The sequence below is a fragment of the Bombus impatiens genome, unplaced genomic scaffold, assembly GCF_000188095.3.
Source record: "Bombus impatiens unplaced genomic scaffold, BIMP_2.2 scf_0481, whole genome shotgun sequence".
Classification (NCBI taxonomy): Eukaryota; Metazoa; Arthropoda; class Insecta; order Hymenoptera; family Apidae; genus Bombus; species Bombus impatiens.
This window is the reverse complement of record NT_176900.1, coordinates 129,697-153,574: the sequence shown is the minus strand read 5'-3', so window position 1 is coordinate 153,574 and position 23,878 is coordinate 129,697. Positions and strand designations below refer to the sequence as shown.

The window sequence follows — 23,878 nt, the reverse complement described above, 5'->3', positions numbered from 1 at the left end:
TCCTTGGATTACGGGCCTGAATTCAAGAAAAATTCGACGGATTTCCCTGCTGTTCGCGCTTTCCAAAGCCACGCAAACGTATAGACTTTGGTCGAGTGTCAATGGTAGTCGTTATCTTAATGTGTTTCATCACGTATTATAGAAATAAATTATTGAATGATGATTAACAGTCATCGTCTGTTTTAATTCACAAATGAAAGATAAGGTAAAGCTAATTTCAGCGGAATACGATATTACTTGACGAATGTAGCCAACTCTGGCGAAGACCTCTGATAACCAATTATTCTACAATAAAATAATATATCACGACAAATTAAAATCTGCACTAAACAACGTCGCTCGATCTAACAAAAGAATGATAGGACAAGAGAGGCGAAGTTTTACGTTCGTTATCATCGACGATATAACAATTTGCAACATCATTCCGCTCCTTTTCCTGCCCCGTTTCGTTTCTGGTTTCTCTTGTTTTTTCCTAGAAGATGGATTTATGTAATAACGTAAATAGGAATCAACGTGCAGTAGCGAAATAGAAAGAGAAAGAGGGAGAGAGGAAGAGAGAGAGAGAGAAAAGCATTAAGCGTGAGCAATAATAGCAGCATGGATGAAAAGGGCGGTTAAAAATCGGGGTTGCTCTTTCGAAGCAAGGAGAGTGCGCTGCGGAAGCACGTGGCGGGTATAAGAAGAGCCGCGCGTATCGTTACTAGTCACTGTACATCTTATTTTAGCGGAGCTCGCAAGTGTCGCGCGTACTGTACAATATATTTGCATAGAACTGAAAGGAACGGTGGTGAGACGATTTTTCGCAATCGTAACATCCCATTAAGTGAAGAATTAGTTTTCGAAACAGAAACTGCGGATAGGTTTCAACAGTGAAATACGATACCAGTGTAAGAGGTAAGCGGCAGCTCTTAACGTGACAAATTAAAAAAGTTCGCTAATTGATCCTTCTCACCAATATTATTAATCTCTTGGTTACTAGACGATAAAACTCTAAGAGTGAATTAAAATTAACAAGAAGAAGATATAACGAGTTTAAACGATAGTGATCTAAAAATATTTTTATTTAGTAAGAGAAGATTAGTTTTATTTAATGTGCTAACCGATGATACATTTCGTCTTTTTTGGAGCTTTCATTTCTTAAATCATTAAAAACGGCAACGAAGGGGTTGCAGAAATTAACGTTGATTCGTCGACTTATTTAATTTGTTGCATATTGTGTATTATAGGGAAGTGTGTTTAGTACGCGTAAGAAAAAAGAGAATTTCTAGATCCTTTGACACGTAATTTTCTCATCTAAAATTATTCTAGATTGATAGATACGGCCTGACAGATACGAATATTTTCTGAAAATTTGATCTGACACGTATTTTGCGTCGAATGACAGGACATACGAAAATTAAATTAAGTCGAAAACATAGTTTCTCTATTTCTGATATTTAATGTAACGAAGGTTTGTTAAAAAAAAAGGGGGAGAAACCGAAAAGATCTAAAAATGAACATTTCGAGAGAAAAAGGTTCCTTTCAAATATGATATTGCAGGACGTAAATGGTTTGTGAAAAAGAATAAGCCGATGACAGGTTTGAAAGTGCTTGTTAATTGTTTTAACAAGTTTTAACGAAAATGCACTGTTGCTTCCACTTGATGCAACACATCCTTCAACTATATATAACACAAAACATAATAAATATAATAAAATATAATAAAAAATAGATATATAATATATAGTAAGAGAAATATACGAATATATATACATATTTTTTCGTATTCCGTTAAATTAAAATGTTCTTTTACAGTTCCTATAGGGCTCTGATAATAAATATAAAGATTCTCTAAAAATTACTTCCAAAATATCGGATTTATTTTAATTTTACTCGATGACCGAAGATAACACGAAAGAAATGATGAAAATATAAGGGAGGAATTATCAAATCGGATATTCCACGTTAAATTTATCCGCTGTGTTTGCACATATTTAAGAAAGTATATGAAACGCGCATATAATATAAATCCGACTATTTCGCAAGGATGAAAGTAATGCGACTTTAATAGGAACGTACAATTAGTAGATTATTCTTAGAGGGAATTGAGGGAGGCAACGTACTTCTGCATATAAGAATTATACTTCTCCATAAAGATTTCATGCAGTTAATATAGTATTTACTTTTACATTGCACATGCATATTTAGATCCAACAAATGGAAGGTTTAGCCTCTTTTCATGGTTTTTCTCAGAAACGATTTGATCCTACTATGAAATCGTAATGCGTATGCATTGTCAGTTAACAAAGTTAAAAATGAAACGCGATTCCGGCAGTTTGCAGTTTTATCGTATAAAATTTAGTACATTATACTTGATGAAAATTAAGCATCATTATTCTGTTCCCTCTCGATATTTGTTTGCGTATAAAAGCAAATGACAATGCTCACGTATGTTTCCCATACCCGACATTCATCTCTTTTCGTACTCTTTGCAATTATATTATACGATATAGCGAAGAATGCTAAATATGAAGCATATTCAAGAGTGTACGTGTATGCGCTACATCTCGTACTACATACGTACTTAATCGAGCTTTTTGTTATCCGTTTTCATTCTATTTTGGGTTTAGTAATTAATCGGATAGTTGTTTAACCTTTCAATAATATAGCTGAAGAAAGATTCGTGCAAATGTAATACTACATATCTTATACCTTAAATGTCAATTTCTGTTAATTGCTTAGTTGTTTCCCAAAAAAGGTTGAAAATATGTATTTTTTATATTTTGTACCAGCAGCGAAGAGAATGTCGAAGAAATAGAGAAAATTATATTCTAAAACGTTCATTTGTATCTATCATCTGTTATTTCTACCAAATTAATTTGTTTCAGGCATGTGGTTGATGTTTGCTATAGTTTCCCTTTTGATACGCGCGATTCTCGCAAATTCAGAAATCGACGATATAGTCCTACCGGACATAATGGACCTGGAAAACGAAAGCAACGATATACTAACCGATAATTATACCGACAGACCTGGGAACGATATATGGAAAGTGTGGAAAAAGACATCGTTCGACCCTTGGAGTGGTAAACGAGCAAAAGAGTATTCTCGATCGAAAGTCGACTCACAAGGGAAACGAACGAAACTTACGCACGATTGGTACGATCGAGACACACCTACGAATGAATTTAGCAATGTTAAAAGAATAACAGAAAGCGTCGAATGGACTCCTTTTAATAGTTGGGGTGGAAAAAGAGCGGAGAAACTGAACAATCGAGATTCAGTTTTAGCATTAACGAGAGATCCTCATAGCCTCCACCTGATGGCAAAAGGTAAGTTATAAAATAAGATACACGTTTAAACCGTTCGCTTTCAGAAATCCAAAATGACTCGATGCTGTTTGCATTTGTTTTGAATACATCATACTACGCGAATCAAGATCGTAATTGGATCATGTTGTATGCTATCTACCGTTGTGTTCGCAAACAAGCTCGAATTACAGATTTAACATAAAATCCTAAATTAATAAAGTTAGCAAATCACAGGATTTGTAATCAATTTGCTTTGTTTCAAAGATAAACTCATTGCAGGAAGAAAACTTGGCGACGAAAAACTCTCGATCGAAACGAAGAATTGGTTATCTTCTATGTGTAACACCTGCGCCAAAAAACATTGGTTCGTAATTAAAATCTTTTTAAAGACATATGTCAATGATAAATTGTCTTCGACAGTTTTCATTCTTCGTTTATTTTGGTAATATAATCTCATTAGTTGCAGTGAAATTGAGAAGAAAACGAAGCAAAACGAACAATATGAGAAACCCAGAGCGTGGGGTCCATGGCATGGGAAAAGAAGTTTAAAAACATATACCTTCCGTTTTGGAAATGAGTACTTCACGGTACCGGCCGATTCTATAAAAGATGAGAGGAACTTTTCTCCTTTCAGAAAACATAATTAATCGCACACTGATTATTCTATCCGATTAGATAAATCCATAGAACGTCATAAAATTTGTAAAGCAGTTTGGCGCGTTCGATTCTATTCTACTTTGTACAATCGTGTATCTTCTGTTTGGAACACATTTATCCGAACTAATTGTGCAGGAGGTTGGGAATAAATAAGTTCTTTAATATCTGTAACATTCGAATTTTGGATGCGAAATATGTCAAGTGGTGTATGTACACATATGTATTATATAGCATTATGAATAAATATCTGTTTAATCAGAGTTCCCTTGCGGATTCTATGCGTGTTTATTTTATATACCACACGTATTGTTTTCACATTTATTCTACATTTATTTCAAGACCGATGCATATGTATATTATGCATATATGTATATTTATATTAGTATAACTTATTAAATAACTTATTATTATAACTTATTAAATGTTTTCGTTAAAATTTTAATTGGTTTTGTCGTGGACATTACTTACCAACAATTGGAATTTATGCTTGAAGAGTGACAGATTCGCATGTATAGGTTAGAAATTGATCACCTCGTACATTGCGTACCGTATGACGGTACGACCGTACCATTGCACACGATAACAATACAGGTTAGCCAACCTTAAGAAAATACAACGACAGCTTCATTTGGTTGTGATTCTGTGATAGTTTAGGTTAATTTTAAATTGAATAGAATTTTATTTCGTTTATGCTACAGATAAAAATAAACGCGAATTTGGATAATTTGTGATATTTGTATTTGTACATTAGTAAATATCGTAGAATTGTCCATTCCAATCACCTAACCTCTAACGCGTTTACCGGCTTAAAGTTAATCCTTCGATGTATTTTACTATCATCGTATGAAAGTCATTAATCTTTACGAAAAGAAAGTTGTTGCTTTTGGTTCCATATAAAAAGGTGTTTTGATAATAAAGTTTTTATATAAAACTTCCGATACAGAAAAATAGACATATTTGTTAAAATAGAATATTTTCCTGTCAATTATAAGTTTGTGCCAATATCAGCACTTGTTGAATTAATATAATGTAGTGCTTTTATTTATATGTATTTGTCCTTAGATGTAGATACATAGACACAGACTTTCCTTCTGTGAAATAATAAATAACATATGTATATATAGATGCATTATTTTCATCGTTCTTCCAGTAATTGCAACTGTTGTGTAAATAGCAACTATTATATTGCGTAGTTCAAATTAAACAAGTAAATCAAATAACTTATATAGATATTTATTCTCTTTTTTAAATTGCCAGAGACTTGTTTCACACTTACAAATTACAACATAGATAGGTCTTCGTCATTGGGTAGAATACTAAACGATTACGTATTCTAAAACTTATTTGCAAACAAGCTGTGTTTAACAAATATCGTTCATGTGACAAAACACGAAAGGAGGTGAGGTATCGATAGTATAAAAATATTGTGTTGTATAGTCATAACAATCACATTGTATTCCGAGAAAGGAATGAACTTAAAGTATATTTAATTTCCTTTGCTGGTTGAAGCGTAAAATATCTGTATACATATATATCGATGATTTCTTTTTTCAAGAAAAATAGAATCTTCTATCTACTTCTATATTATTTATGTCCGTTTTAAGTTGTTCCTAAGTCGAGATAACAGTCTCGAGAATGACGTGGAGAATGTAAAAAATAAATTAATTTTTTGTATCAAAATTAAAAGGGTAACGGTAAGAAAAATTAGCAACCAAAGAGAGAGAGAGAGAGAGAGAGAGAGAGAGAGAGAGAGAGAGAGAGTGACGTCTTTTAAGCCCTTTTCAAAATATAAGAAATAGGAACGCGCTCTGTAATACGCTCGAGGTTTACGTATATATGTACATTGGCGGTGTACGGATATGTCGTTGAAACTAAAATCTCGAGGGGAGAAGACAACGTATTCTTTCACAATGTACGCATGGAATGCAATGACAATAACGAGGACAGTCTACTGATAAAAGTACCGCGTTGTCTTCCCCTATCCTTAGGTATACCTATCAAGCGATACAGTCTAATACACGTTTAAACAAAAAGACTAGCATTACACAGTGATTATTGTTGTTGCGTTGCCATTGTTGCCACCAACAAAACCAGTGCTATTACTGCTAATTGCCTGAAATAAGAAACGTCGATAAAAAGTAAAACTTTATTCACTACATTACCCACAATTATAATAAGTTCATCAAGTTACCTAATAACATTCACGAATCTTCATTCATACTCCTTTCGATGTTTCTTTACTGAAATACATTAATAGACAGATTGCAAAGACGACGCTTTCTTGCCTCTCACCCCTACGAATTTTCCTCGGAATTCCAATCGTGGATTCTTCTTTCCTCTGACTCCAAGATATCTGAAGGGTGATCGCTTTTCAATTTCGTACACGGCGAGATTGTTTCCAGGGTTGCTTACGCCTGTTTGAAGTACCACAATCCGTATTTTATTTGATCGTAATCTTTTTCAACGTTATATAATTTATATAAATACCTTGATAACCGATCGTCGTTTGCGTAGGGCTCGAATTAGATCCGTAAATCTCCCCAACGTTCCTTTTACCTCTCATCCCATGAAAACCCATGCGAGCTCTTTTAAACGAATCGCTACCGCTTTCTATATCTTGAAAATCCGCAACCCTTTTCTCGTAATCTGACGGATTCATCGAATAATCTAAATAATCATCGAACGTATCCTTCCTACGTTGCAGCCCCTGCAAAGTTTCCCTAGATCTTTTAAGATTCGCACTATTTAATACGAATACATAATATGCACAGTGCTCATATACAGCGCAATTTCTTTCGTTTATGTTGCACACAAAGCATTGGGAAATATTTTACATGCTTTACTCACTTGGAAGCTCATAACGTCTTGTTTATCAAGATCTTGCCACGGGTCAAGAATTAATTTTTTGCCTCTCATCCCGTGGAATCCCATTGGAGCTCTCTTCTCCCACAAGAATTCGCCTTCCTTATCGAAAATATTTGGATATCCTTCCATCGACAATATTCTCTTTTCATAATCTTCTGGATAATCAATCACGTACATGTCTTTGCTTCTTGGATCTTGGAATCTCGTGGTAGTCTTTTTAATTTCATCTAAGATCTGCACGTATAGAAAACGTATATAGGTATAATCATAACATTCGGACAAGGAAACAAAGAGTATTCTTATTGTATTATTTCTTTGAACGCTTTCATTTCTTTCGCAAGCTAGGTTCTCGCTTTACAATAGAAACGAAGCTTTTACCATTTACCGAAGTAACTATGCAACGTATGTAATGGTGGCGTAAATTTTTAAGTTTCATCGTTGTAAATTCTATCGTTTCTCAAGAGCGTAGTTTAAAGAGCGCGTTGAATTTGTTTCTTTTCCATTTGTTAAGGACTATTGAAAGAAGTTACAGGCGTAAAAAGGGGAAAAGAGAACGAAGGAGAAATAAATCGATGTAAACGAGTAAAAAGTAATATTTCTTTGCCTCGCGTAACACTTTTCAAATGATCTTCGAAATTCAAGGTTCGCTGTTTGCCTACCTCCTCGAGAGATTTCTTGCCTCTCATTCCCTGAAATCCCATCGGTGCACGTTTGTAATATTCGTCATCTAACGAAGCTTTCTTGCCTCTCATGCCTTGAAAACCCATCGGCGCACGCTTATTAGTCTCCTCGGGGAAAAGTTGATTTTCAACGTCAGCGATTATCGAGTTTTTCTTTCCACGCATTCCCTGTACACACGCAACCACGCATTATGCATAATGTCAATAAATTCCTGAAAGACGTGCACGCTCAACGAATAGCTAATTGCAGCAAGTATATAAGATTTCTATCGAGTGGTAAAATAATAATATTGTACAATGGTAAAATAATAATTCTCGAAGGAATAACGTAATAATGCAAAAAGAATAATATAATATTATACAAATAACAAGCATTTCGTAAATGATTTTAGATGCTTTACCTGGAAGCCCATGATCGCACGTTTCAAAATTCCAAAGTCCTCCGAATCCAAAGAGTCAAAATTCTTTTTCCCACGCATTCCTTGAAATCCCATAACGGCACGTTTGTCGGAGAGAACATTTTCTGACATGGACTCTTCGGCGATCGCGAATGTGACGGATACCATTAACAAAAACGTCGAAGGGATGATCATTCTGTAAAGGATTAGATCATCGTTATTAATCTGTTACCCCGAGTTCTATGTTTTATGTTACAAGTTACGTATACTTTTAATTCAACTTTTTCTCATCGAAGAATGGGATATTCTCTGCAAAGCACTTTTATCGTTCGTTGTCCTAGCTCGTATACCAGGATATTTCTCCCGCGAGGCTATGATTTAAGTAATGGAATTTTACTCAGTTTATCTTATCGTATGGCATACACATTCCCATATACATATATATGGACGATACATGTAAAAGACTGAGATTCTTAATTCGCAAATGAAGCGCACGACAAATGCACGAAGAATGGTCAGTTATTTGATTGACAACGTCATCGGTATTGGGTAGACCGGCCTATGTCTACGTGTCAAGAATGAAATGATATTTTGCGGCAATTCAGATCGACAGACAGCTGCTCGTCTGTTCTACGTATTTTAAAATTCGTACGAATCCGCTCGTGCCGACTCTTATCGTTGTCAACTACGGTGTCGACGTAAAGTAATTTACAGGACGCTGCGTTTGAATTTCAAATATCGTCGCTTCTTTCGTCAAAAGTGCGTCGTGTACGTTTTATCGTCTATTACCTTGATTGTGTCTTAGTAAACGGATGTTTTATGAATACTAAATGAGAAATAAAACAACGCAATTCCTTTCTTGCCGTAACTTTTACGCGTATTATTGCTTGGCACCTCGCCTCTCTTGTATATTTTAAAACCCATAGATATACGTTCGCTTATTTAAAATACGTTTTTCAATTTTTCAGAACGCGAGGGAGAGAGAGAGAGAGAGAGAGGGAGAGAGAGTATCGAAACGAAATAAGAGTAGTTTCTAGAAAGTTGGTACGAGGTAGAAGAATATAAGAAGAGTAGTAAAAGACAGAATAATTTTTGATGAAAAACCTGAGCATCTTTGTAGGTAACTTGACACTTTATCGACCGATAGCCGATTAATCGGCTTTCTGTCGCCGACGCTTACCGATCGGTAGCCTATTAATCGGCTTTTTGTTGCCGACAATCTTTCTCATTATTTGAGCAGTAATTTGTTATTTAGCGCTAAGATACTTTGCTCAGTTGCGTCAGTTGCGTTGCTTCGTAAGCTCTCACAGTTTTATATCAATTTGAAAACTTACTGTTCGCGATGAACGAAAAGAACGGTATCGGAGAGTCTAAACCGAAACAGAGCCTGAGTTGCCGGTCGGACGAGCGTATGCTGTTGAACCGCCAGCGGTCAGTAAAGTGTTAATAACACCAACGATCGAATACAAGAGGCCATTCATTAATCAGGATATCAGCATACGTGGAACATTTCTATTCGACGTTTCTCTCGCAACATTTTTTCGATTTCCTAAATTTACAGTTTCTCGATGGCCAAAAACGTTACGAATTCAATAAATGGCGAAATAATAATCGTGCAATGTACGTTAACGAGCGTATCATCGTCTTTCGTCGATCAGTAGTGAAGAGTGGGACCACAGATATCGCTTTGTAAGTTTAAACGTCGCGGTAAACCGGTGTCGGATCGTATAGCTTGATTAAAACGCCTCTCGACATCGCATCTCGTAGTAGCACCTCATTGCCCTCGTGGTTTCTTCCATCATCGTCCGTCCGTGTTTGAAATTTATGGTTTCATTTCGTTTAACTTTGTGACGCTGCAACAGCCTTCGTCCGATTCTTTACGTCTAAACGAGGTAATCTCTCGCGAACGAAAAGTTTCAGGGGACAATTGTTTTTAAACGAAAGTTTGTTTCTGATCTCTTAAAATTGTGATAAATTACCAACTCCGCCGTTTTGATTATCTTTACAAGAATGGTGAGTTAGATCCTTACACTGTATTTCTTCCATCCTTTGAATATTATGCCGGCTACTATACTTCGAATGTTTCGTACAATTCTGCATATTGCATACGTCTCTTGGATTTTTGCGCACACAAATCTTTCGATCGAGCGAAGATTTTTAAGCCTCTACGTAAAGCCAAGCTTACCGTAAGCACAGTTTACCATTTAGTCGCGATAAATCGATAAATTTGAAGGTACACGATAGCACGTTTAAAACTTTCTTTTGGACAGGCCAGAGTTAAATCGACGAAGAATTTGAAACTGATCGGCGAATGATCCGCGTTAACGAATAGAACCGTGGGTGACCGTCGAGGTCAGCTCGTCGGTTGACGTAGAGTAAACGGAGCGATGATTTCCCGACTCGATAAAGAGACCGATAGAAAGGGAGAGGAAGGATAGATTGGCGGGTATTCGGGGAAGACAAGGGAGTAGCATCGTTGCTTCAGGTGATGTCGTATAGATTGTACGCTGAGCCTCGGCTCTTCTTCACGGGTCGGTCACTCGTGTAATCGTTGGAAACAAGCCGTCTTTGTATTCCATATTTTCTCTCAAAATCAACGATCCGCGACCAACAAACTTTTATTTGAGACACAATCCGATATTCGATGAAATCATTTTCTTACGAGCAACTGTTGCATACTAATTTGTACTTTCGTTCAAAATTCTTCCATCCGGAGCATTGTACTCTGTTCGACGAGCGTTACGCCGCTTCGATTATTTTATTCCGTACTTGGTATAAATCTTTCTAGGTTCGCACGTATAGAAAAGTTAAAAGAGACGATGCTCGATTACAAAAACGATTCTAAGCTCAAAAGACGAAAAAAAAAGAAAAAAAGAAAAGGAGAAGATTCCAAACGAAGCGTCGTGACTGCGTTTAAGTTCAAGTATGATACATTATTTCGACCGAGTAGCTACATACGGGGATGATTTTTTTTCAACGAAGGTGAAATAAAAATAGCTACGTTCACTGTACGGTAAGTAACGTTGCAATCTACAGCTGCGCACTGAAGTTGAATGGGGACGGAACACGATCGGATGAGATCGAGAGGTAGGCGTATGTAAGTACGTGTATCTGCGTGCACGCGTGCATTCGTGTATGTGCACAAAGGATTAAAAAAAAAAAGTAGGAAAAAGGATGGGGGGAAGATAGAAAAACACGTGAAAGCCGATACGAAACGGATTGGAATCATTGGTCTTTTGTTCCGTGGTAATCAATCTTTGCGTTAGGTTCTTCACGGTACCATTGTCGCAACGTCACGAGAGAACCAAGAATGACCTTTACATTTACTCTTATCTTTACCTTTGCCTTTACCTTCGCTTATACTTCTATCTTCACCCTAACCAATAGTTTACCCTTAAGCTTAACTTTAACGTTACGCGGTTTCCTCTGACCAACATGAGAGACAAATATACGGACGTTATTTACTTCTCGACATACAGTGGCCCATGAAAGTGTTGGAACGCTTATAGAAACCTTTGTATCAAATCCCTGATTTCATCTGATTTGAAAATAGCTGCATACGCGGCGGAGATCAGCGCGTGTTTTTCCTAACGTTACCGCAATCTGTACCACATATACCGTAACGATTGTATTAATAATTTGCTTCAATGAAAACCTACTAATTGGACATCGGAAGTAAAAAAGAAAAAAGGATATTAATTTCCAATGACCTTTGCAAGTATCGACGAACAGATTCCTACGAAACGAGTTGGTTATTAGACGGAATCGTTAGTTCCTTCGCTTTATTCCGAGTTACATGAAATTAAAAAACATAAATGATACAAATAAAATTATCTTCATCGCCATCCCCTTATAACCTGATTTCGAAAAAAAGACAAAGTCGGCCAATGCATAATAAGCATCCGCATATTTCGTATAGGATCGCGTGGTTGCGCGTGTTGCGTTTCGAGGTAATTTGTTCAGCTTGTGCTTCGATTATTTGCATCGTGAACAGAGTTGTTCGAGTCGAACGAACGTTCTAAAGCTTTCGCGTTAAAACTGAGCTGTTTGCTAGAAAAACAGCACCGATCGCGATAAATAAAGGGGAGAAAAACTCTCTTCACTTCTCTGGACCAAGTATCTGGACCAAGTATCGGAGAGAAACTGGAAAAAGGAAAAACCGTTGTCATTGTAGCAGGGAAGAAATTATGAATGATTACCAGGGAAAGGTCGTGGTTGAGAAATCACCCGGAGATAAAATTGTGCACGTGTCGTAATACGGTTTTATAGGTCTGGTACTTGCAATTCATTTACGTAGACACGTATTGTTGGATCCAGTAAAAGAGACCGCAAATTGTAAGCATCGTTGCTATTTCGATGGAACGTGTTTCGACGAATCTTTGAAAATCTTCTTTGAAGTCGCTGATTCTTTCAATAGCGTAGTCGATGAAATGATTTCTCGAACGAATATCTGGCATGTTTCATCGTAAATCGTACGATGATCTTCTTTTATCTTTCAGATTTCGCGTTTTCGCTGTATTATTTATTACGTATTTATATGCGCGATCGGGAAATTTCTATCTTTCGCTCATCGCCGAACGATGAAACGTACGCTCAACTCATCGTTGATTCTTTGGAATCCGGTTAATTCTTTTAACCTAAAAGGCCGCGATCTTACTGACTGTCGATGAAACGAAGTTTAACTACATTCGTGAATGTCTCCATACGACAGAATCGATTTACATATCAACATCGTGTTACATATAACCTAGTACCCGTTTATTTAAATTTAGGACAACAATCGGCGAATAAAATTTAATTAATTTCTGTACCAGAAACGTATAAATTAAATTACTTTCGTTGAAAAGTTCGATCGGGCAGTTGTTCGCAAATGCGTTGAATATTCTTCGTTGTTAAATCAAACCATGACGGTCGCGTGTACGCGTGCTACCGTTCCAACGATCGGGAATAATTAAAGAGATTTGTTCGTAATGCAAATGAAAAATTACAAAGGCGCATTTTGCGCAAGTGGCGAGAAGATCGCAAAAAATGGTTTGTTAAAATATTTACGGAGCTCGATAGATTTCTACGAGAGATCGATAGCAGAAGCATTAACACGATTGGGATATGCTGCGTAAGATCGAAAGAAAATTGCATAAAGTCCTCGTCGGATCGTCTGACTTACGAAGAGGAAAGTATAGTAAAGGATAAAGTAAACGTAAGTTTTGTGGAAAAAGGGATTTTTTTACGGGGATTTTCATTTCTTTTTTTTTCTTTTTTGAAGAGAACGCAGACCTTTGGTTGTCGACAAGGAAGATTTTTCTTGTTTCGTAGTTGTGATTTTGTTCGAAGGCTGATACAACTGCTTTTTTAAACTAGTACGTGAAAGGACCAACTTATGTCAAAAAGCTCGCAATTGGGTCTTTCTATTTGCAATTTCAACGATCATGGGCGTTATTGGGACATTTTTACCAATCTACGACCATTAACTGAAAAATTACCAAGTTTAAGAACGAAAGCTACCAAGAGTAGAAATTACATTCGTGCGGTTAATCGATGAAAAGTGGAAAAGCTTGTTTGATAGATACCCTCTGCGATCTGTTTATTATTTTCGCATCGAACTGTCCACTTTCTCATCTATTTCTGATAAAAGACGGTTCAAACGATCTGAAGATATTTCGAAGTATTTTTATCGAAGAAATTATTTAAAGGTTCGAGGGAAGACAAAGGGCGTCGATTATTAAAAGGAAGAAGGATTAGGAAAGAACGACTTGCGATAGAACCATCGACTTAATATAGCTGTAACCTCGGTCTTAGTGGCACGTAGCAATGTTCGAAATGTAAATAACATCGATCGCCGCCATATAAATATTTATAATAAATCGTATTGTTTTCTCAAGAGAATAAAATTGGTTGTCCTCGGAGAGAGCGCTAAGCTAGAGAGTTGAAAAGGTTCTTGGTTCGAAAGAGGTTCGAGGAAGTTAACGAAAGAAAAGATAAACATTTTGTAAGTTGCGAAAACAATGCGCAAATGCGTTGCGATCGGAGAACACCGGCTGAAAAGCAGAAGAAGAAGAAAAAGGAACATGGAGGAGGAGCAAGAGGAAAAAGAAGAGGTACCATGCAAACAGATAAACACTCGACGAGGCAGAAAATTGTTCGGCCGCTTCTGCGAAGGCGGAGCAGAAAAAGGACGAGCGATGCAAGTGGTATATACATAGGTCCGAGTATTGGTTTTGTTCGGAAAACGTCGATACCTTTGGTTGTTTCGAGCATCGTTCAAGGCATATCCAATGGTCGCGTAAAACAAGCAAGGACGATCTTGATTTAGAGAAGAATAGTCGCGTTGCGGGCGAAACGTTTTCAACTCTTCAACAACGCCATTTTCCAGCTAACGCTAGAAACGAGAGGAAAAACTATACATCGTCGGTGTAAGGAATCGAGGATTCGCGAAGAATTTGAATTTTACTAGCACATTGAGAGTTCTCAAGGAGCAATATCTTCTTCTAATATCTAAAACAATATCTTCTTCTACTTCTTTTTTTATAAATGGATAGATAGAAGATATCCGGGTATAAAATGGTAATGAACAGAGCTAGAAGATAGCGTTTATGGTAGGCAACTGAATGATAACGAAGGGCTATTTATCGAAGAATTATCGTAAAATGATCGATACGAAGCTCGGAAATAAGATTGTTACGATTTTCGGTGAAAACGATTTGTAGCGTTCTAGCGAGCTACTTTTCCAAGCAAGATTCATCGAAACTTTTATTATCAGGACGTTTCTTCGTTTCTTAGTTGTCAAATTGATTCGCGATTCTGCGGCCAGCGAAACTTTTCAACTACGTATACATATCGTATATAAGATCGTATGCCTTGCAACCTGTTACTGTCCTAAGTTGAACACGGTCGAATTCCATCGATTCTGCTTACATCGACGAAAGCTCTTCCAGAGGAAAATCGTCTTCGAAAGAAAGTGCGGGAAAACATGGATATATCTGAGGGGAACGGGAAAGATGGTTGTAATAAATTGATTTTCGTAGGTTTCTGTTCGCCTTTCTCGTACAGAGACTCGAGAAAGTACGCAGTATAAAGAAAGTGCGCGTGTTAAATTTCATTACGATGTCAGAAAGGCAAAAGCTTAACAACCTTTTCTAAGCTTGGATGGATACGATCATCCTCGCAACTGCGATTAAGCATGGTACGTTATTTCATGAAATTGTCAGAATGAAGCAATATAAATGAAAAACGCTGTAAGCGAAAGCAAGTACCAGGTATAATACAAGATAATATTTTGAGAAAGTTTCTATATAAGTAGAACGGATACAGAAACGCGGAGCTCTCTTCCTCCCTCTCCCTCTCTTTCTCTGCTCGTTTCCAATCATTTGCGTGGATAGCAAAGAAGCATTGCTTGTACTTAGCAACCCATATTTTGCTAACGATGCGACTTCGATCTCATGCTGGAGTCGAGAGTCGGAAAACGATGCTGTCGTTACTGTTGCCACCAGCCTGACAACGTTCCACCCCACGAAAGTAACGTCTGCTGGAGGAAGTAAGCAAGCTAATCGAATAAACGACAAATTGCATGCTAAATTGCAAAATCGTCGCGACGACTAGCTTCGGTGTTTGTTAAATTACGTTTCTTCTACTATAAAGTAACCAAGTACTCGATAACTTATTCTCCTTCGAGGCTCGAACGATTACCAGAGTAATTACACGAACGAGCTGTACAATTTGATCTCACGATCTCTTCTCTTCCCTTCAGTTACCTTTCCTTGCCTTTCCCATGTTTCATCGTTTATTTGCCGAGATAACCATTTACTTTAATAGACGAAATATGGTTAAACGAATGTCGAAGCAGAATAAACGGAGAAATAGCGGCGGGAAGATGGATGCGTGAGAATACGGTTCCCCGAACTCGAACGAGAACAGGTGTTTGTTCAATATTCATCGTCGATTAATAAACGTACGAGGCGCCCTTAAGCACGCTCACGCGTACGCGGTTTAGAACCTTTTAAAGGTAACCGCGAGTAAGCACGAATGCCGCAATTACATCTAAAAACTTGATCTCGTTTCCGAAGACTCTTAGTTAAATTGTCGATAACTGTCCTGTATAATACCGTTCGACGTTCTTCGATTTCTTATCAATTCTTTTTTACAGAAATCTAATTTGTACGCGTTTTCATTGATTGCTGCCGTCGTTAATTACGTTTCTTGTCTCGCAGAAGAAATTTTCTAACTTTTTCTTAAACGAATTATATTTTGTAGTATTATGCGCGTCTCGGGGCCCTTCAATCGCAAACCTTTAATCCCTTTAGTCTAATGAGACGAAGGCGAATGAGAGTAAGATGAAGGCATTTTTTATAGACGTCCCATAATTAATTCGATTGCATAGAAACAACGATTATCTCTTTCTTCGATCATTTTCATTAATTTTCTTTCCCCTCTGAAGACCTATTCTTATTCTAAAAAGATTTTTTTCAATGAAATTTTGTGTTGCAATATCACGCGAGTGTCGAATTTCTTTAAACATGTTTTATATTTAGTCAGATAGTATATATTTTATTATTTTTAATTTTCTCTTCTATTCGAAGATCCTCTCCTGTATAAATATTTAACGTCCATCTTCTTTCTTTCTTTCTTTCTTTTCTTAGAGCGATTCTCATTCCTATGAAATTTCGACACAAATTTTCAATTAGTAGACGATCATACAAGAAGAGTCTAAAAAGCATTTGGCCACGTAAACGTGGGAAACGCGATGCGGTGTGTGCATTGTGATGAGACGACGATCGATGAAAGCTGAATATATGAAAGTTTGATATTGCGTGTTTGCTCGCGTCTTGTGTCATAGCAATTTTACAGTTTTGAATCGTCCGATATTTATCCGTTCGGAGAAGCCGCGAGATTATTGCCGCTATTAGAAGCATACACACGTATACGAATGTGTGTGTGTATATCGACTGTATATCGAACGTATATCGACAAGTGCCATGTGATATACGAGCGTCGACAAGCTTCGCTTACCACCGATTCGATTCATTTCTGCCATTCCTGGTAATTACGCGGGATATTAATTATTAATCAGAGTAGATTGTCGCGTGTCGTCTTTCGTAACGATCGCACAGCTTACGATTCTATCTAAAAATAAAAGAGACTTCAATTCAGACAACAGGCCATGCTATATTTTTGATCGTCGTACGATTAAAGTTTTCCTCCAGTTTCGCATAATTTCATCGAGTTCTCGGAATATTGTGAAACTGACTTAAAGGCAGCAGGATTTTCTTCTTGCGCGTTTTATGAAAATACGAAAGCCCAAAGTATGAAAATAAGTACATTACGTATGCTTAGAGATCAGAAACCATAATCATGAACAACGTGATCAGCGATTGTCGTCATAAATCGGAAAGTAGAGAAAAGCGATGGGATTGCGAAAATAGTATTTTTGAAATTCGCATTGGAATTCCCGGTCGCTTATGCTACCTTCTGAACATAAATATTTCCTTCTTTTTCGGAAATCGAACATAATCGTTTACTAGCGTAAGGAGAACGAGGGAACGAAAAGTGGAATTGATCAGCCTGGCATTTGAGAAGCTCGCATATGCATATGTGCATTTCCTTCGTCAAAAACTATTACGGACGGAGTGTAAAAGATCTTCGTCATTTGGCATTCGGATGCCACTATCGTATCGCGTTATCCTGTGCCATACGATACCGTACAACTCTATGATTTCAAAGCGCGATTGTCTATTGCGTTGAAAATTAAACCGCTGCTCGTTATTGTCGAGAACGAACCTCGTCTCAACATCCCATCACGTTCGAGATAAATCTTGGAAAGACTAGGCGAAAGAAAAGAGACTATTTAGTGCGTGAAATATGCGTATCCACTTGTAGATACACCTGTAGATACGTGTTTCATAGTGTCACTCGTGCTTCTGTATACAGACGTATGTGCCTATATACGTATAGTACACGGTAAGAAGCATCATGCAAACAGATTCGTGCAGGATACCGAAAAAAAGAATTTTATCGATGCGTATAATGGAATATTAACGAATTAAGATGATCGACGAGATCAGCTTGTCCGCAAAGTGGAACTCTATTTTATTCTGAACGATAGCGGACTAATTTCATTGAGAATAATTGACAAATCTTCGTAACAAAAACACCTTCGGGCATTGTACTAAAGTTGAGAAACATAAATAACCTTGTCAGAGTTATCATCAAATCTCTTTTCCCTTTTGGGGAATAAGCTACTAGGAAAACTTGTGATTTATCGTTATAGCGTGCATCGTAGTTTCGTGCTCGGTCTTGCACGTGTTTTCAACGAATCGCCTTTTCACCATCCTATAATTATAATGTTTCTGTTCTTTAAACTTTTGAACGATCAAGAAACCCGACGATTATCGTACATCTGCCTTTGTACCGTTATCACGATGAAGTTTGCCACGGTACAGTTGCGCCTGTCAAAGTGCAAATAAAAAATTGCGACAGGTAAGAGGGACGATAGATGGTGGTGTTGCAGATTGTCCTATCGATAATTCTTGTTGGCTATGTGACGTGGACAAATGTAAAAGGACACAGGGGAATCAGAATCGGAATATAAAAGATATCCGACGTATTTGAGAAGAATAAATTTGCCGGAAGATGTCTAAATCTTTTTCTTTCTTCTTTTTTGCCTATATATGTACGAATATAATATATACTTGTCTTATGACATACATATACATATGTGAGACATACACGCGTTAAATAACTGTCATATACGTGTTTCTATCTTGCAAGTCATTGTGAAACACGTGCTGTGTTTCACGATGTTTTAATTGAAAGTTATCAGTCATCCTGCGATAAGTTTTTTCTTGACACGAGTGGGTGCACGTGTTTTGTTTGCCTGCAGAGTAACAGTTACAGGTTAAAAGCCTCGGGTCGTATTCGTTCAATTTTAAACGGCGTTCTAAAAGTGATGTAGAAATCTGTAACGAAAATTTGAAAATCGAAACTTGAATGGTTTCACGATGCAATAATCGCGCTACGTAAATATATAGGCGACAAAGTGAATTGTTTTCAAGACAAACCGTTTATAGTTGGAAACGTTCTGTAGAAATAACGATTCTTTTATTAAAATGTTTCAATCTTAGTAAAAAATGCCAAAGTTAGAGGGTTGTCGGAGCTTTTACGTTTCATTTCGATCGCACAATTTAACAGAATGGCGTGATTGAAAAAAGAATGTTTTCAGTTTTCGTTCGAAGCGAGTTAAGTAAACGGGAAAATCAATTTTTTCCGCAAAGGTCATAAAGAAACGAGAGAAAAATTTAGTAGTTACATACGAGAATAGCGGAAGAATTTGTACGAAGGAATACGTTGCTGGAGAAAATTCTTACAAATTGAAAGAAAAATCTACGCTAAATCACGTTTCCCTCTACGCTAAACTGCGTCTTCTTTGAATCTTCGTACCCGTAACGATAAACGAGGATAAATGAAACGAATTGGAACGTTCGCGCGAATCCAACGTTTAGATTTTTCGTTTCTTTAACCTTGTCTGTTTGTTCGGATAATTTGTATTGAAGTTAGACTCGAAACTGTCGGTGATAGTTAATAACGAATAAAAATAAAACTTTGTGTAACGCGTGCGTCGGAGTTCTTTGCGTTTAACCGAATGAAAGGAACGATAAAAGCAACCAGGTCTACGTGGAATATAGTTGGTAAACCGCCTGTATTTTATCTCTACCATATTTTGTCTTTGATGTATATGTTGCACGCGTTCGTAGAAAACATCTGTAGACGTATATTTTATAAAATCACAGACATCGTGTTACACGTTTTTCTGTAAACTTCGTAAACGAGAATATCACCGAATACTGTTTTTCGATCTTCGTTTAAACGATGGTCGATAAGTAGCCAATTACAAGTGGATTAACGACCGATTAACCCGCAATGAGAAAATGCTCGGTTTAGCCGGATAGTACGGATTAAGTGTTTCGAAACTGTAGCTACATCGATGCTAGTCGATCGTCGATTTACGGTGTAAATTACAAACGAGTTTCCAATGGAGTAGGGAACTAGTTTCAAGCACTTGGAAATCTTTCCTCTACTTTTTTCCTCTACACCTTTCGATGCGATTGCGTTAAATACGAAAGCTTCCAGATCGAAGAGTCTTCTTTCTCTGTCTATTTATTTATCTACGAAACTACTCTGAAATTCATCGTTGTTCCTATAACGGTCGTACTATGTCTTACTATCTGCTTAACGTATTCTGCGAAGTTTAGCACAATACGCCCTTTGTTACGTCCAAGCGTCCACGTTTTATCGCGAATACACCTAATTTGACAATGATCAGAATCGCCTACTCTTTGAATTAAGTTTTACCTTTTGCACATGCTTGCCTTTGTCGAAAGAAATTTTCCACAATAAACAACTACTATTATCTTCATACAAATGTTCGCACTTGTGTCATAAATGTTTGTCAATAAATTTAATAAATAAATCCTGTCGATAAATTTAGCTCACATTGATTCCGTGTAAGAATCCTTTCAAGGTTAATCCTCCCAGGTGATCGTTTATATTCTAAAAGTAATTTAAAGTACCACGCGGATGATAATGGTTAGAAAGATATTTACACGACGCTTTAAAGTACCAAGTATGAAGATAGTAGCGAAGTATAAGAGTAAAAGGAAGTCGATGACTCGAAGTTTTTATCTTAAGGGTATTAACGACGATCGTTTGAACTAGAAGCACGAATTGATAGATTGGCGAGTGATGTGAGCGAATTGTTTTCGTTTAGAGGAGGAAAGCGACAAGTAGTACGAGTCAATGTATGATTAGGCGAACGGAACCATTTGCTTGATTAAAGCACGCGCTTCCAAATACGTCGGTGACTGTGTTATTTTGTCAGATTGAGTTAATTAAAAGTATAAAATATGAACGTTCACAATGGAGTAACGTGTTCTTGTGTAATTATGTACGTCGTTATATTTAGGTGCAAATCGTATCGTGCAAGTTTTAATTAAATCTCCATCCTTAAAAACCTTTCGGATAACATTGCATATATATATATATAGATATATAGATATGACAAAGAGATCATTTTCGATGGGTTTTCTCTTCTAGATTTGCAGTTTTACACTGTATGTAACATTATCGCTGTTTCTCATCTTTCGTCATGTTGCTCGCGGGAAAAAAGCGAATGGGCAAAATTTTAATAGGAATATCGAAAGAATAATGATCGAAGTTTTGAAAGAATTTGCGACAAAAAATGCGACCACGTAATAATAATGCGAAACTCGTGTATTATAGCTGTTATATATCGTATATGACACTGATATGCATACGATAATATGCAAATGACGACGTTAAACACGACGAGTCAAACATCAAACAGAATGATACACGTAAGAAGAGAAGGAGAAGCAGATGTATCGATGAAAATCGTGTAAAGAAACAAACCAGGACTGCGTAAGTAATGGAAAACTTGTAATTCCGTATCTTTTCTTGCTGTACGAGAACAATTTCGTAGGAGAAGAAATCGCGTTTTCCTAATCGAGAACCAAAGAACGTTCGAAAAAAGTCTGTTTTATCCGGCAATGATGTGATTCGTTCTTAAGTCACTTTGTATCCTTTTCTTATATACGATACTGGAAGATGAGGTAAAATGAACGACAGATGGAAAGACTGTACAGGGAGAATTGGACCGTGGAACGGTGAAGAGATAAAACTAATCGCAATCGTGCGTTCTCGCGTACACTTTCTACGAAAAGAGCGGCGAATTATTCGTTTCTCGAAGAAATTGAAAGAACCGCGAAAGAACAGAGCGGTCGATAAGAGGAAAATATGAAATTGTTGAAACGCGGTAAGTAGACGTTAAGAAAAGTAGACCCGTTCGGATTATGCGCATTAATCAGTCGAATGGATGTATTTACGGAACTCGCGTGTTCTTCGTAATAAAATGTTCTTCTTGATTGCGATGCTAATGATACAAATGTAGATGTCGAGCACCAATACGATGTTGTACGATCGTTATGCCGTTTACGTAGCTTACCACGGAAAATATGTGTCAATACGAAGATTTCATCGAGTGTCTGGAACAACGAATTTAAAGATCTGATTAAACTTTTGCAATTACGTTCGATAGTAACGAGGCTAGTTAATTTCGAGCGTACGCGCGTTTTGCGTTGAAACGATCGGTGCGCTCAAGAGGATCGATCAAGTATAAAGAGTACGGTACACTTAAAACGTGAAGTTTCGAATATGGCAATCGGTTGATTAAACGCGTATACGCGTTTCGATACGAGAAATATTATGCTAAAAAGCAACGAACACGCTCGATCAAAGTTCGTCGTTTGAATTCGTAAACGAATGGGTAAATTTGGTAAAATCCAGAATGATGAATTTACATTCGAGAGATACGTTCGACTGTGCGTCAACGAATAGAGAAATCGAAACGGAGTTTGAAACAATCGAGCGAATTCTATATTGGCAAATTAAAGCGTAGCTTTATCCACTGTATAGAAACTTCGTGCCAGTTACATTTCATTCGTTTGGTTTGTTTTTAGCTTCATTGTAATTGAAGTAACGCGAAAAGTGCGAATTCGAACAATGTAGAAACTTGTTAGACGTTATACCTATTCGATCGAACAAAATCGTTCGCAACTTTATTGTTTCGAGGAATGGGTACTTTCAAGAAACTAATTACTTTCTTAGTCGTTCGTCTTTTCGTTCGTTGGTAATACGTTTGTTTAACAATAGCTAGAAAATCGCGGAAAATGCGCTTATAACGGTACGCGCAGTTTTTCAGTGTTACAAATACGTCGACTCGGACCAATAATCGTTTCTGTCGTTAATGTTTTATGAAACGAAACTCGAACATTTTTTTAATTTACTGTCGAATGCTGTTGGTCGTATTTGTACGTTCTATTTGGAAGCCTGTTGCTTCGAAAAATCGTTCGTATATGTATACACGATATAAGTACATTAAGAGTGCTGACATTTAACACAAATTGAATGCTTCCACTGCTTTTATTTTTTTAACCATTTTATTGTAAATTTGTTGCTTTAATTACGTTACACGTGTTTTATAACGTGAAATATTAATTAAAGCAAAATTTATTGGAAGTTTTCAACAGATGTAATACTTATGGCTGTGTATGACCGTACACTTCTACTTTAACTCCATTCCTAAATTCCGAACAATATCGTTCTTCTTCTTTCTCTTCCTTCCTCGCCATCCTTTCGCTCTTTATTTCTTCTTTGACGAATATCTCTACGTATACAGTACACAAATATATGTATATTCACCTATGCACGAAAACGCGTTTATAAAAGCATGTGCTAACTGGAGAACGAAAGCACATACGTAGCTCGGATGGTTTGCAAACATTGCGACTGTGAGAAACATATTTTGCGACTTGAAAGCGAAAGAGAAGGAAAGCAAACTGACCGAGAAAGGAAATAAGAAATGTAAATATTAACGCCACGTACATCGTAGAATGATATTTCAATTTCAATGCATTATATTTCGATGTAGTTTTGAATTCTTTATTCCATCAAAAGTTAACGCGTCTGTTGTTCCCTGTATATTTCATGTATCGCCCGAAGCAGTTTCGAACGCGGTGTATTATCTCTGCTTTAAAGTTTACCGAAAACGTGAGGTTGACTTAGCGTGGAATTATTATAGAGACCATATCGATTGTTTAATGATTCGTAAATGATTCGAGAGAACAAGAATAGTAGCGGTATATACGTATCGTGTATATATATGTAGTTATTTCTAATTATAGAAACAAAAAAAAAAAAAATCGACCTGACGACTCGTAAAAAAATTTCATGCGTACCTGTTACCTTCGTAGATGAGCGTAAAGATGTCCTCGTGAGTAGGATAACGATGATTTTCGTTGTCGATTGGCTCGAATTAAAGATTCGTTTACGACTCTCGCAGGAGCAGAGGGCGATTCAAAGTTGAGACCCGATCGACGTGACGGACAACGATGTACTGACGCTCCGCGTGCTTCACCTTTAC

At 37.0% G+C, this 23,878-nt stretch overlaps 3 protein-coding genes and 1 long non-coding RNA gene across 7 annotated transcripts in view; 2 read left to right on the top strand and 2 right to left on the bottom strand.

The window, feature by feature from the left end:
- LOC100746859 (COMM domain-containing protein 4) overlaps positions 1 to 4,544 on the bottom strand; it is an 11,550-nt gene extending 7,006 nt beyond the window's left edge. Inside the window, exon 1 of the mRNA XM_012387669.3 lies at positions 4,416 to 4,544. The gene's annotated coding sequence lies outside the window, so the exon portion shown is untranslated. The remainder of the gene's footprint in view (positions 1 to 4,415) is intronic.
- LOC117151854 overlaps positions 1 to 6,021 on the top strand; it is a 6,357-nt gene extending 336 nt beyond the window's left edge. Inside the window, exons 2-3 of the long non-coding RNA XR_004461997.1 lie at positions 1,569 to 1,578; positions 5,909 to 6,021. This is a non-coding gene — a long non-coding RNA (uncharacterized LOC117151854). The remainder of the gene's footprint in view (positions 1 to 1,568; positions 1,579 to 5,908) is intronic.
- On the top strand, positions 361 to 4,207 carry LOC100746740. Of its 4 annotated transcripts, none has more exons than XM_033321703.1 (4): positions 361 to 894; positions 2,868 to 3,311; positions 3,555 to 3,654; positions 3,757 to 4,207. In XM_033321703.1, exons 2-4 carry the CDS (start codon positions 2,870 to 2,872, stop codon positions 3,935 to 3,937), a joined length of 723 nt encoding a protein of 240 aa, XP_033177594.1. In that variant the 5' UTR covers positions 361 to 894; positions 2,868 to 2,869; the 3' UTR covers positions 3,938 to 4,207. The 4 variants fall into 4 exon arrangements, with proteins under 4 accessions (XP_033177594.1, XP_033177595.1, XP_012243091.1 ...); XM_033321704.1 differs by having other exon boundaries at positions 367 to 894; positions 3,570 to 3,654; XM_012387668.3 differs by having other exon boundaries at positions 367 to 894; positions 3,751 to 4,207.
- Positions 6,013 to 23,878, bottom strand: LOC100743559 (tachykinins). Its single transcript, XM_024368829.2, has 7 exons — positions 23,694 to 23,878; positions 7,894 to 8,086; positions 7,472 to 7,660; positions 6,795 to 7,046; positions 6,435 to 6,654; positions 6,139 to 6,361; positions 6,013 to 6,060 (listed from the first exon to the last, which is right to left on the bottom strand). The coding sequence occupies exons 2-6, from the start codon at positions 8,083 to 8,085 to the stop codon at positions 6,198 to 6,200; spliced, it is 1,017 nt and encodes a 338-aa protein (XP_024224597.1). The 5' UTR covers position 8,086; positions 23,694 to 23,878; the 3' UTR covers positions 6,013 to 6,060; positions 6,139 to 6,197.